The sequence below is a fragment of the Bubalus bubalis genome, chromosome 4 (genome assembly GCF_019923935.1).
Source record: "Bubalus bubalis isolate 160015118507 breed Murrah chromosome 4, NDDB_SH_1, whole genome shotgun sequence".
NCBI classification, from domain to species: Eukaryota; Metazoa; Chordata; class Mammalia; order Artiodactyla; family Bovidae; genus Bubalus; species Bubalus bubalis.
This window is the reverse complement of record NC_059160.1, coordinates 84,557,725-84,572,023: the sequence shown is the minus strand read 5'-3', so window position 1 is coordinate 84,572,023 and position 14,299 is coordinate 84,557,725. Positions and strand designations below refer to the sequence as shown.

Sequence of the window (14,299 nt, the reverse complement as noted above, 5' to 3'; positions counted from 1 at the left end):
TATCTGTTTTCTTCTTTAGATTGGGGAAGTTTTCAGCTATAATTTCTTTAAATACATATTCAAGCCCATTTTCTCTCTCTTCTCCTTCTGGAATCCCTACTATTCGTAGGTTGTCATGCTCTATATTATCCCATAGATCTCCTGTGTTGTTCTTTTCTTTCTTTCTTTCTTTTTCCATTTCTATTATGTCTGCTGTTCTGATTTGGTGTTTGAATTATTCTATCATCCAGATCACTTAATCTTTCTTCTGTGTCTTTCAATCTGCTATTCATTACTTCTAGATTGATCTTTAGCTTAGCGGTTGTCTAATTTTGCTTGGTTCCTGTTTATAGTTTCTAGTTCCTTGTTACAGTTATCTGCATTTCTGTTGATCACCTTAATTCCTTTAGCGTTTTTGTTGCCTTCTTTTTGAACTTAAGGTCTAGACTAAGTAGACTGGTGAAGTCTGCTTCATTATTTGTTCTTTTGGAGATTTCTGTTATTCTTTTAATTGGGAGGAGTTCCTCTGCTGTTTCATTTTGCTTAACTTTCTGTATCTCTATGAATTTAGGATAAACCATTATCCACTGTGATCCAAAAGGGTTGTTTTCATGTGGGATCATCCCTGTGTAAACTGCATTATTCCAATATTTTTGTTGGAAGGGCTGTTTTTGATGTGGATGTCAGCCACATCCTTTTTCAGGCTGTGTTGGCCATTATCCCTTTGATAGGGGTTACAACTGGTGTTGCAGTATCCAGAGAGTGCACTGATGTGTTGGACAAGGCCTCTTTACTCTGTGGCTGTCACAGCCCTGTCAGGGGCCGGATCTGCTCCCCAGTTTTTGGACTAGAAGCCCTGAGAGTCAAGTTCAGTAAGTCTCTGTTGCCCTTAAATGTTTGCTCTGTCCCAAAGGATGTGACTAGTGAAGTAAGAGACTCAGTGAACCTATGTGCTGCCCATGTAGGCATCCATGGTTTTGCCCAGAAGTAGCCCAAGGTTGCATCCCTTTCTCTGCTTTTTGCCCCAGACCTGGTTCTAGGCTGTGGTGTAGAGTGGGTTGCGGCTGGGGAATACGATGCTCTGGCTGCAGGATTCAAGGTGGTTATGCTGCTTCCTGGAGTCTTGACTGCCTCTGTGGCAGACCTCTTCCAGGTCCTGTGTGCCCTAGATCTGGCTGCAAAGTGTGTGATGATATGGGTGGAACCAGAAGGCTCTATCTGGAAATGAGGCTGCTATATACTCCTCCCCAGGGGCTGTCCACTCAAGACATGCATTTATCTGGCACCACCTAACAAAGTCCACTGCAACCAGACCTCTTCTCCCCCTATGAGCTCTTATGATGGGCTTCAAGGCCAGACTTGCCCCCTTCATATGTGAGCCCACAGTGTGCCACGACTGGACCCAACTCCACCTGTATGAGCACTGATGATGGCTCCAATGCCAGCCCCACACCTGCCACGTGCATGCTGTGCTGGCAGTGGGCTTCAAGGTTCGACCTGAACCACTCCCCAGGACCTCTGGGCTGTCTCCGTGCAGCTAGGCTGAGTTCCCTCCAAGTCCCCTTCTGACTGGGATATAACACCTAGTCATGGAGTGCTAGCAGCCCTGCCTGGCACACATTTCAGGTGTTTGGGACTGTGGTGAGGGGGCAGCTGTCTGTTCTGTCTCTCTCCTCCATGATTACTAGCAAGCCAGCATGCACACACTCCTCATGAGCAAAGTCCAGGGCCTTCTAGTGCCAGCTGACCTCTTAGCTAGAAAGGGATCCTCCAGGACAAGGGGCTACATGTGGACTTTCTCTTCTTTACAAATCTTTCTCAGAGATGCCAGTACTGTCCTAATGCCTTTTTATTTTTCTTTTCTGTCCAACCTCATTATGTGGAGAGCTTTCCTGCAGCTTTGGTTGTATAAGAGATCTTCTCCAGTTTCTAGTTGACTCTCTGTGAAAATTCCTGTATATGGATGTATTTTTAATGTGTTTGTTGGGGGAGCTTAACCTCATGTCCTGCTACTTTGCCATCATGGTCCTTCTGAGTGATCCTTAACTCTGATTATGCATTAAACAAGGGGTTATCGAACTATGGCCTGTGGCCCAAATCTGATTAACCTTCCTATTTTATAAATAAAGCTTTATTGGAACATTGTCAGGCTCATTTATTTACATATTGTCTATGGTTGCCTTCACTGCAACTACAGGAGTTAAGTAGTTGCAAGAGAGAGCATATGGACACCCAAAGCCTAAAATATTTACTATCTGGTTCTTTACTGAAAAATTCTGCTGAAAAATTTAATTTTACATTAAATTCTTCAAAGAGAAGATTAAAAATAATATTATGTGTGTGTTCCATTACAGATAATTAAATAAGAATTTGGAGTGAGAGTTAGGAAGTCAGCACAAAAACTAATGGTTTTTAAAAGCATCTCAGTTAAATATAATGTGTAGCCAGAGTTAAGAAACACAAATACATGATCCCTGCCCTTCAGTAGTATATTTGACTTATTGGAAAAAAGAAGCCTACAAAAATTAAGAAAGGTAAAGTGGATATATCTTTAATGGAAACATTCACAAAGTTCCAAGGGAGTATTACATAGGGAACATTTTACTTCATTAGGGAAGTTTTCACAGAGAGATAGTTAAACAGATTCTTGAAGGTTGAATTGATTGGTAGACAAGACCCACTGAGGTGGTGATAGGGAGAGAAGGAGACTAGAGAATGACATATGCAGAAGCACCTGAATATGAAAAAAAAAAGAAAAGAAAAGAAACAGCATGGCCCCTTCAAGAAATGACCAAAAGCTCGGTGTGGCCAGAACACTAAGAATGAATAAAGAGTGAGGTCATAGAATGTAAAGTCAGGAAAATAATGGCCAAACTGGGAAGGGCTTTGTATGCTGCTTGTAATTTACTGTGTTGACTTTCATTTAGAAGTTGAATGGAAAATTGAGTCTCTCTAAACTTCAGTTTTTTCATCTGTAAAATAAGTAGTTAGCCCAGATGATTGCCAGTGGTCCTCTAGCTCTAAAATATAGTTGCCTGAGAGACTCTGTCAGCTGCTTCTTTTGACACTCTCAGGAAGTATAGTTGAGTTTATATGAATGGCATGACTTTTGTAGTATGGGGTCATCTAGTTCTCTCCTATAATTGATGCATTTCTTTTACTAGTACAGATGAGGTCAGTGTTACTTTATGGCTTCACCACAAGGATTTGAGAAAGTAGACTTCTAGAGGAGAAGCACCTTGCCTGGTTAATGCATTAAGGCCCTTAATAAAGAGTGCTACATAATGATAAAATACCTGTAAAATGCTTTATGTTCCATGCAGAGAGAAACTATAAAATGGGGACAGTTTTATTGTTAAAATTCATATTCTTCCCAATTAGTACTAGTGCCTATTATGACTTTGCACTCGCAAGTTTCTTCACTCAAAACTTGGAGTATGACAAGGTTCTACTGTATAGCACAGGAAACTCTGCTCAGTGTTATGTGGCAACCTGGATTGAAGGGGGTTTGGTGGAGAATGGATATGTGTATATGAATGGCTGAGCCCCTCTGCTGTCCCCCTGAAACTATACAACATTGTTAATCAGCTATACTCCAATATAAAATAAAATGTTTTAAAGAAATGTCACTTCATGTGGTAGTGATGCCATAACAATGTATAAAATTGCACAGAGTGGAGAGAGAGAAAACAGGTCAGGAACAGACCCCAGGAGGCACCAGCATTCACCTGGCAGGTAGAGGAAGAAGAGCTCCTTGGAGTCAGAGAAAGAATAATCAGAAGTATACATGAAATATGCAGTGAGATATGGCAAGATCCAAGGGACCAGAGTCCCTGGCAGGAGGTTATGACCAGCAAAGTATACCTCTGAACTAGACTAAGACGTTTCTTTCATTATAATACAGACTTAAGAAAGCTTGTGGTTGGAGCAGTTCAAAAGACCTATGTTCACATGCTTTGATCTGCCAATTAATTATCTCTATGACTTAAGGAAAGTCCTTTAACCTTTCTGTGCCTCAAATCTCTCATCTGAAAAATGGAGATAATAGTTAAGCTCATTCTACCTACCTCAATAGGTTATTTGAGTTCTTTGAGGAAATGCATGTGAAATCCAGCCTATTGTGAACTAAACAGCATGTATGCATATAGTTATTTCTTATTTTTGATAGACAGATTAGTGATTGCTAATAAATGCTTGAAACTTAATGGGCTATGTGAAAGTGAGTGAAAGTTGATCAATGGTATCCGACTCTTTGCAACCCCATGGGCTATATACTGTCCATGGAATTCTCCAGACCAGAATACTGGGGTAAGTAGCTGTTCCCTTCTCCAGGGGATCTTCCCAACCCAGGAATTGAATCCAGGTCTCCCGCATTGCAGGCAGATTCTTTACCAGCTGAGCCACATGAGAAAAGCATAAATACTCTGCTTTAATAAAGCTCTTTAAGTTGTAAAGAGTTTCTCAGATCAGTGAAGCTTTATTTTTCCCAAGAACTCATAAGTCCTCTCTCACACAAGCATGTGGGGCTTCCCCCAACATCCTAGCAACAACAGTGCTGGGCTGAGATTCAGGGTCCTGTCCCAGGCTTTGCCCACCATCTTGTGCCATTCTTTGTTGTCAGCATGCCACCCTCTCTGTGATTCTTTGATCTGCTTCCCTTTTAGAAGGAAGGTGTACTTCCCTTCTAGTTGGGAGATCCTTGAATACACATCATACCTTACCCATGCCCTTCTGTTTTCATCAATAAACCCCAGAACAATGCTTGGAACAAGGAAAGGGGAACATAAATATTCACTGAAAGAGGGGATAAATGAATAGTGGCCTCTAGCCTTGGCCTTCACCTCATTATAAGAGAACAAAATTAGATTATTAGTTTGCACTAAATCCTTAGAGCATTAATAGTTTCTTCAGACACATTAAGCAATACCAAGAAAACAATACTTAGAATATGAATTACTATGAAAGTTCTTCAATATGTTATCTTATTTTGCTGTTTTACAGCTTCTTATTTATATCAGGCTCTACACTGTAATTTCTTTTTTTTTTTTTTAAACTTTACAATATTGTATTAGTTTTGCCAAATATCGAAATGAATCCGCCACAGGTATATCTGTGTTCCCCATCCTGAACCCTCCTCCCTCCTCCCTCCCCATACCCTCCCTCTGGGTCATCCCAGTGCACCAGCCCCAAGCATCCAGTATCGTACATCGAACCTGGACTGGCAACTCGTTTCATACATGATATTATACATGTTTCAATGCCATTCTCCCAAATCTTCCCACCCTCTCCCTCTCCCACAGAGTCCATAAGACTGTTCTATACATCAGTGTCTCTTTTGTTGCCTCGTACCAGGGTTAATGTTACCATCTTTCTAAATTCCATATATATGCGTTAGTATACTGTATTGGTGTTTTTCTTTCTGGCTTACTTCACTCTGTATAATAGGCTCCAGTTTCATCCACCTCATTAGAACTGATTCAAATGTATTCTTTTTAATGGCTGAGTAATACTCCATTGTGTATATGGACCACAGCTTTCTTATCCATTCATCTGCTGATGGGCATCTAGGTTGCTTCCATGTCCTGGCTGTTATAAACAGTGCTGCAATGAACATTGGGGTACACGTGTCTCTTTCCCTTCTAGTTTCCTCAGTGTGTATGCCCAGCAGTGGGATTGCTGGATCATAAGGCAGTTCTATTTCCAGTTTTTTAAGGAATCTCCACACTGTTCTCCATAGTGGCTGTACTAGTTTGCATTCCCACCAACAGTCTACACTGTAATTTCATCTCTGTTCAACACTTACTGGGATAGCTATATCTCTAATAAACTACATGTTGTTGGTTTCATATCTTTAAGTGAAGATTTTCAAGTTCTGGTGTTTATTGAATATTTTATTTACCTCTTTCAGGGCCTCCCCAAGTGTACAGAATAGCCAGTGAATCAAAAAATAATATATGGTATGCTCAGTGAGTGAAGCTTCTAAGACCCTAAGGCAGCCCAGTCTCTACGTTCTGATTCATTTTATCATTCTATCTTGGTAGATAAATGGGCTGGATATTTTGAAATATATTTTAGAATGATGCAAGTTGGAATAAAAAGATATATTTTAAACCCAACAAGAGCTGTTAGGAAAAAATATTATAGTTTTTGTCATTTCAAGATCAAAGGTTTCTATTAAAAGAGATACTTTGAATACATTTAAAAAATTCTTCTCAATTAGTAAGTTTTGCCCTCTCCCCACCAAAGAAAATTGTAGAAAAACTGTAATATTGGCCATGGTTGACCTCTTGCCCTGCTTTTTCTTCACAGACATTGATGAGTGTGCCGAAGGGCGCCACTACTGTCGTGAGAACACGATGTGTGTCAACACCCCGGGGTCCTTCATGTGCATCTGCAAAACTGGATACATCAGAATCGATGATTATTCATGCACAGGTAAACAGTGGCTATTTGTGAAATAAATTACCTCTATGCCTTAAATTTACTTTTAAAAGTTTCTTCTAACTCAAGTATTTGGAGAAGCATGCCGTAAATACCCACTTACAACAAAACAAGTCATAAGTAAAAGCATATCTTCTTGATTTGATAGTTAATTCTGAATCTGTTCTAAGGAAAGAACTATCTCCTTGCTCTGGATAAGAAATTCCTATCAGAAATATAAAGATAAACTGAAGAATAAAGTCAGTAATATATAATTGTATACTTAAATAGTATTTATCAGTTCAGTTCAGTTCAGTTCAGTCGCTCAGTCGTGTCCGACTCTTCGCGATCCCATGAATCGAAGGACGCCAGGCTTCCCTGTCCATCACCAACTCCCGGAGTTCACTGAGACTCACGTCCATCAAGTCGGTGATGCCATCCAGCCATCTCATTCTCTGTCGTCCCCTTCTCCTCATGCCCCCAAGCCCTCCCAGCATCAGAGTCTTTTCCAATGAGTCAACTCTTCGCACGAGGTGGCCAAAGTACTGGAGTTTCAGCTTTAGCATCATTCTTTCCAAAGAAATCCCAGGGCTGATCTCCTTCAGAATGGACTGGTTGGATCTCCTTGCAGTCCAAGGGACTCTCAAGAGTCTTCTCCAACACCACAGTTCAAAAGCATCAATTCTTCAGCGCTCAGCCTTCTTCACAGTCCAACTCTCACATCCATACGTGACCACTGGGAAAACCATAGCCTTGACTAGATGAACCTTTTTTGGCAAAGTAATGTCTCTGCTTTTCAATATGCTATCTAGGTTGGTCATAACTTTTCTTCCAACGAGTAAGCGTCTTTTAATTTCATGGCTTCAGTCACCATCTGCAGTGATTTTGAGCCCAGAAAAATACAGTCTGACACTGTTTCCACTGTTTCCCCATCTATTTCCCATGTAGTGATGGGACCAGATGCCATGATCTTCGTTTTCTGGATGTTGAGCTTTAAGCCAACTTTTCATTCTCCTCTTTCACTTTCATCAAGAGGCTTTTTAGTTCCTCTTCACTTTCTGCCATAAGGGTGGTGCCATCTGCATATCTGAGGTTATTGATATTTCTCCCAGCAATCTTGATTCCAGCTTGTGTTTCTTCCAGTCCAGCATTTCTCATGATGTACTCTGCATATAAGTTAAATAAACAGGGTGACAATATACAGCCTTGACGAACTCCTTTTCCTATTTGGAACCAGTCTGTTGTTCCATGTCCAGTTCTAACTGTTGCTTCCTGACCTGCATATAGGTTTCTCAAGAGGCAGGTCAGGTGGTCTGGTATTCCCATCTCTTTCAGAATTTTCCAGTTTATTGTGATCCACACAGTCAAAGGCTTTGGCATAGTCAATAAAGCAGAAATAGATGTTTTTCTGGAACTCTCTTGCTTTTTCGATGATCCAGCGGATGTTGGCAGTTTGATTTCTGGTTCCTCTGCCTTTTCTAAAACCAGCTTGAACATGTGGAAGTTCACGGTTCATGGTTCTCCTGGCTTGGAGAATTTTGATCATTACTTTACTAGCGTGTGAGATATACTTAACACTAATTTGAATTCTATGGCAAATCTGAAAAACAGCCCTTAAATAATATTTTCTCTACATGACAGTCACCTTCTGAATAGAGAAATGATGACATAAATAATGTGATGTTTTCAGAAATAGATACTTGGTGTGCTAGGCAAAGGGAAAAACTTAATTCCTCTGGGAAGTGTGGTCGAGTACCTGCCTCAGAGAAGTTTTGCTTATGTTTGTGTCATGAAATATCACTGCCATCAGTACCATCCAGACCTGCTCAGGGGTATCTTGAGTGTTAGTAGTGTCTAAAGTCGGTCCTGGAATACAATAATCTATTCCTGTTATAGTCTATAGAATATGAAAGAAAACTGTGCTAGCAGAGTAGCTTGCAGAATATGGGGATTAAAGAAATGTGGGTATGAAATATGACATTCTTTTGGCTTTTTTAAATAGAAGAAGCATATATATATTTATATATATGTGTGTGTGTATATGAATATATACACACACCATATTCTAGAAAAAGGTAGAATCATAAAGCTGGAGAGCACTTAAAGTGTTATCTTGTCATTTTCACTCTACCTCCAACTTATAATTTTTATCAGGTGGATGTATGAACAATACTGAGAAGTTTCCAGGGAAGGACTCTATAATACTTCCTGGAAAAAATACAAAATCTATAATAAAAATGTTGCCTTTGTTAATGTGTATTCTTCCAAGTCTTCATTATTGTGATAATACTGCATACTCCACTTCTTTCTTGACTTAACAATGTGGTTATGTCTGCATGAACCCACCATAAATTGAAAATTTCTTAAGTTGATAATGTACTTAATGCATCTAAGCCTTCAAACATCACAGCTTAGTCTAGTCTACCTTAAATGTGTTCAGGACACTTACATTATCCTACAGGTGTGAATTTTCAGTCAACTAACACAAAGCCTGTTTTATAATAAAATGTTGACTATCTTGTGTAATTTATTGAATACTATGATGAAAGTGAAAAACAGCATGGTTGTAAATGTATCGGTTGTTTACATCGGCTCTCTCCTGCTGCTCAGAATCACAAAAGTATCATGCTACATATAGCTACCCTAGGAAAAGATCAAATTCAGAAGTTTATTTACTACTGAATGTATATCATTTTTACACACCATAAGGTCAAAAAAATCATTTATTGAACCATTGAAAGTGAAGACCGTCTGTACTTGGTATCCTGTTTATTAGTTAGTGCGCAGGGAAGGTCCTTCCTCTAAATTATTCAACCATAGTATCTATAAAACAGAACGATGAAAATAAATTGTAATGGGAAGTGCCTTCTTAATCTATGGAGAATAACCAAAGATACTCTGAAGATAGAAAACATATTTAATATAGAATTGCCAATGGATTTACAGATTCTTGCTTTTTTGTTAGTTCATCGTAGGCATTTCCACATTATGGGAACAATTCTGCACTTTCTCTTTATAAAAAAATATCATCACACTGAGTGGCAAAGCATCCTGATGGAGTACTACAGAGATATTTTTCAACATAAAAAAGGGAATATAAAAGAACAAGTTTTAATAAATATATGAAGAATAAAATAAAGTTTGCTATACAATTGGTAATATCAGTAAGTCTTGAGTTCTAATGTAATGAATAACAAAACTTTCTAAGATAAAACTATTCAGAGAGTGATATTTCAAGACATGCTCATTAAAATCAGTGTTAGCAATTTTCAGGAAGTCTGCTAAATTTTTGTCATTAGAGACTTAAAAAGCTTTGTACATTTTTGTATTTCCTAGTAATTCTTTTTGTTTTTCTCACAATCTTAAAAACTGTTAGAGATAAGTAAGGAAGAATACACAGCATAAAATTTGACATACTGTTGAATGAGGAGTGTTTCTTCGGGGAGGGTATTTTCAAGAGGTTCATTTCCATCCTGAGCCTCTCTGTTGGCTGTAAATCCTAGGGCTAGTTCAGCTGTCATCCCTTACAGAGCATCTCCTTCTTTGGCTCTAACTCTCCCAGTATATTTTCTTTCCAAATAAAATCCCACAAATTACTGTTTTTGTTTTGTTTTGTTTTTTTGACTACTTAGGGAGAATTTCCCTTAAGATTTCAAAGCATCTAATAATAATGGGATTGCAAAGAGTCGGACACGACTGAGCGACTGATAAAAATGAACTGTTCCTTTGTTGGGATACCAAGAAAGGTTGAAATCATCTTAGGAAAAGCTATCAAGGCCATGATTTTTTGCCTAAGGAACCAGAGCCAGGGATTTCACGATCTGGCAGATGCTAGAATGTGTTTCTTTATTGATGCACCAGCATTTCCAACAAGCTATTTCTATGCTTCCATCTAAAAGAGACTTTCTTGCCTCTGAAATTTCTGTCTACTATGAGTAAGAATCCCATGGACAGAGGAGCCTTGCAGGCTGCAGTCCATGGGGTCGCCAAGAGTCAGACATGACTTAGTGACTAAACCACCACCACGTGAGAAGGTCTGCAAATTTGAGAATTTACATTCATACATAAAAGTTAGATTTTCTTGGGAATATGGGTGAATTTTATTTTGTCCTCCAAAGTCAGATGATCTTTGGCAAAACATTTTATGCTTTACCATGCGGGGTCAGCACATATTTAGGGTTCCTGTAAAGGAGTGCATTTTAAAATTCTCCCTTTTCCTCCAGTCTTTCATATTAGCATCTGTACAGAAGGCTTGAAGAAATGACTCCTCTCTGATGTGGGTTTGCCTCATGGCTGAAAGCATCACAGCTGTACTTTTTCAAGAGCTCTCGTAAGACCTGAGTAGGACTTTGTTTCTCTGCGAACATTAGGGTTTATTTTCTCTGAATATTAGAAACAGACATTCACATACTTGCAGGAGTAGGCCTTCCAGAATAAATGTCAAGACACCACTGCAGAGCTCTTCTCTGATGTTTGTGACTGAGCTCTTGAAGTTCTGAATTTGTTTTGCTTCTGTATCACTCTTTTCTAGTGAAGAGCACCCTGCCATAGCATGACAAGTGACATTGCCAGCACTGTACCCAGCAGACACTCAAATGTGCTTACCCTATCCGAAAATAAATCATAGACGTTCTAATTTAAAGAAAAATCCAAGGCAATATGCGTTACTTTAGAGTCAAGGGCTTTGATCAATGAAAGAAGCCTTTTTATGTTTTTATAACCCTGTAGTTCTGGCGTAGAAATTATGTATAATACAGAGTATTCACCTTCCATAGTTGGTAGAATTGCACATTGTTTTTTTTTTCCCCCTGTCACTTTCAGATAATTTGAGTTAGAGTTTCCTCATGATGAGATTTTAGAGATGGAAAAATTCTTGAGGATAATCTAGTCCTATCTCCTAACTTCCATAAATAAGGAAATTGAGGCTCAGAGAGATTAATTGCCTTCCTTTGGTCATGCAGTTAGTGGAAGGCAAAAGGAGGGTCAGAGATAAGACTTCTTATTCTTAGTTCTTATGTTGTTCACCTATTGTGAACAATTCTATTTGTTCAATTTGTAACCACACGAAAACAAGTAAGGAGAAAAGATTCGTATTTTATCTAGAATTGCATGATTGAATTTATAATGTTCAGTAGCTAAACTGCCTTTCTATAGATTGTTTCACTTCATTAAGTTCAACTCTAAAGGGAATTTTTCCCCTACAGATCTTATAGTAATGATCAGAAGTCAAGAGAAGAAATAGAAATTGTCACTTTCTGGGCCTCTGACTTTTTGCAGTTTCATTGATGACTCAGTTGCACCATTTACACACTTTATATTCTTAATAAAGTGTTGATGCTGCACTTTAAACTGCTTGTAAACTCATAAATTTTCCTTCCAGTGAGGGTTTTTTTCGTGGTTAATACTTCATAGTCTCTGTCCTCATGTTCCTTTCTATTCTGGAGAAAAACATGGGTCTACCTACAAGAAAAGATAAAGTAAAGAAGGGAGGAAGAAAAGGAGGGAAGAAAAGAGGAAGGGAGGGAAGAAAGAAAGAAGGAGAAAAAACACAGAGGGAAGGGAAGGAAAAGGGTTTGGTTTGTACAAGCTGAGATGTTAGCAGTCCATTCTTTAATCTCTCTGATTATAAAAATAACTTAATTTTTATGCATAACAAAGTGTCTTGATTATCTCAACTAAGAGTTGGTGATCGACAGGGCAGCCTGGCGTGCTGCAGTCCATGGGGTTGCAAAGAGTTGGACACGACTGAGTGACTGAACTGAACTGAATGCTTTCTTGGTTCACTCACATAAACATTGATTAAATTGGAGACATCTTTCTGAATCTTATTAGCCCCCCTTTTTTTTCCTTTAAACTTTTTATTTTCTATTGGGATATATCCAATTGACAATGTTGTGGTAGTTTCAAGAGAATAGCGAAGGGATTCAGCCTTACATACACATGTATCCATTCTCCTCCAAACCTCTCTCCCATCCAGAGTGGCACATAACATTGAGTAGAGTTCCATGTGCTATACAATAGATCCTCATTGGTTATCCATTTTGAATATAGCAGTGTAGACAGTTCTTCTTGACACTAGTCTTGTGTAGTGGACAAAGAATAAGATAGTTCTGGTAATACAGATGGGGGTCACAGATTTTGGAATTATCAAAGGATAAAAATATCTTGAAGGAAAAGGTTTATTTCAGATTTTCATGATTTATATCTCTCTGCTTGGAGTATTATAATGAAAAAATGGAGTTCTCATTCTTCTTTATATTGATGAGCTTGTAAGCTTCCCAGTCTTGTGTAGTTTTTTAGAGTGGGAGCAGGAATGGGGAGGGTAGACCATGCTACCACTGAGGAATGGAAAAGATCCTGCCCAACTTAGGGAGAAAATTGATCCTTTAGGGCAGTGGTATCCAACAAGTGTGATTTTGCCTTCCTGCCTCTCAGAGATTATTTGATAGTGTGTGGACATGTTGCTGGTTACCACAGCTGTGTGAAGGGGGGATACTACTGGCATCTGACAGGTAGAAGCCAAAGACATGCTAAACATCCTATAATATTATTACACTAACTAACCTCTTTGAGGAAATTCTTATTTTTCTGGAACCCTTTCAACAGGGAGCTTTTTCTATGGTTATATTCCAACTAAGTCACTCATCTTTATCCTGCACAGGACATCCAGTATAAGATAGCTCCCCATAACAAAGAATTATATGACCCAAAATGTCCATGGTGCCAAGGCTGAGAAATTAGGGTCACCTCGTCAAAAATGTAGCATGTACACTTTCTTTTTAATTTCCCTTTCCTCTGCTGTTTTTTTTTTTTAGACCTTATATAGGGCGCTCAGTTCTTACGGTACCCAGTATCCTTTTATTGGCCTTTTGCCACAAAAGGGGCCCCTTCTTGGTAAGTCCAGCTCTCTCCCAAGTTCTTTTCTCTTCTTTCTCTTATTAAAAACCTGTTCTTAACCCTCACAGACATAGAAGACAGACTAATGTTGCCAATGGGAAAGGGAGTTGGAGAAGGGATGGACTGGGAGTTTAGGGTTAGCAGATGCAAACTGTTATGTATAGGATGGATAAGCAACAAGGTCCTACTATATAACACAGGGAACTATATTCAATATCCTGTGACAAACCATAAAGGAAACAAATCTGGAAAGAAATATATATATAATATAAATATATGTGTGTGTATGTGATATGTGTGTGTGTGGGTGTAACTGAATCACTTTGCTGTATAGCAGAAATCAATATAGTATTGTAAATCAACTATAGTTTAATAATATACATTAAAAAAAACAAAAAGCTGTTCTTAGCTTAACCTAGGGGAATGTGGCAGAGGGTGTTTCTTCAGATCAGATCAGATCAGATCAGTCACTCAGTTGTGTCCAACTCTTGGCGACCCCATGAATCGCAGCATGCCAGGCCTCCCTGTCTATCACCAACTCCCGGAGTTCACTCAGACTCATGTCCATCGAGTCAGTGATGCCATCCAGCCATCTCATCCTCTGTCGTCCCCTTCTCCTCTTGCCCCCAATCCCTCACAGCATCAGAGTCTTTTCCAATGAGTCAACTCTTCGCACCACGAGGTGGCCAAAGTACTGGAGTTTCAGCTTTAGCATCATTCCTTCCACAGAAATCCCAGGGCTGATCTCCTTCAGAATGGACTGGTTGGATCTCCTTGCAGTCCAAGGGACTCTCAAGAGTCTTCTCCAACACCACAGTTCAAAAGCATCAATTCTTCGGCGCTCAGCCTTCTTCACAGTCCAACTCTCACATCCATACATGACCACAGGAAAAACCATAGCCTTGACTAGACGAACCTTTGTTGGCAAAGTAATGTCTCTGCTTTTCAATATGCTATCTAGGTTGGTCATAACTTTCCTTCCAAGGAGTAAGTGTCTTTTAAT

General features: G+C 39.1%; 1 protein-coding gene across 3 annotated transcripts in view; it reads left to right on the top strand.

Annotated features, from left to right (window-relative positions):
* Positions 1-14,299, top strand: part of NELL2 (neural EGFL like 2) — a 479,083-nt gene that overhangs the window by 309,768 nt on the left and 155,016 nt on the right. For all 3 annotated transcript variants that reach the window (XM_025284020.3, XM_025284019.3, XM_025284021.3), the window contains one exon: positions 6,289-6,414. In XM_025284020.3, coding sequence (XP_025139805.2) covers positions 6,289-6,414 — 126 coding nt within the window. The remainder of the gene's footprint in view (positions 1-6,288; positions 6,415-14,299) is intronic.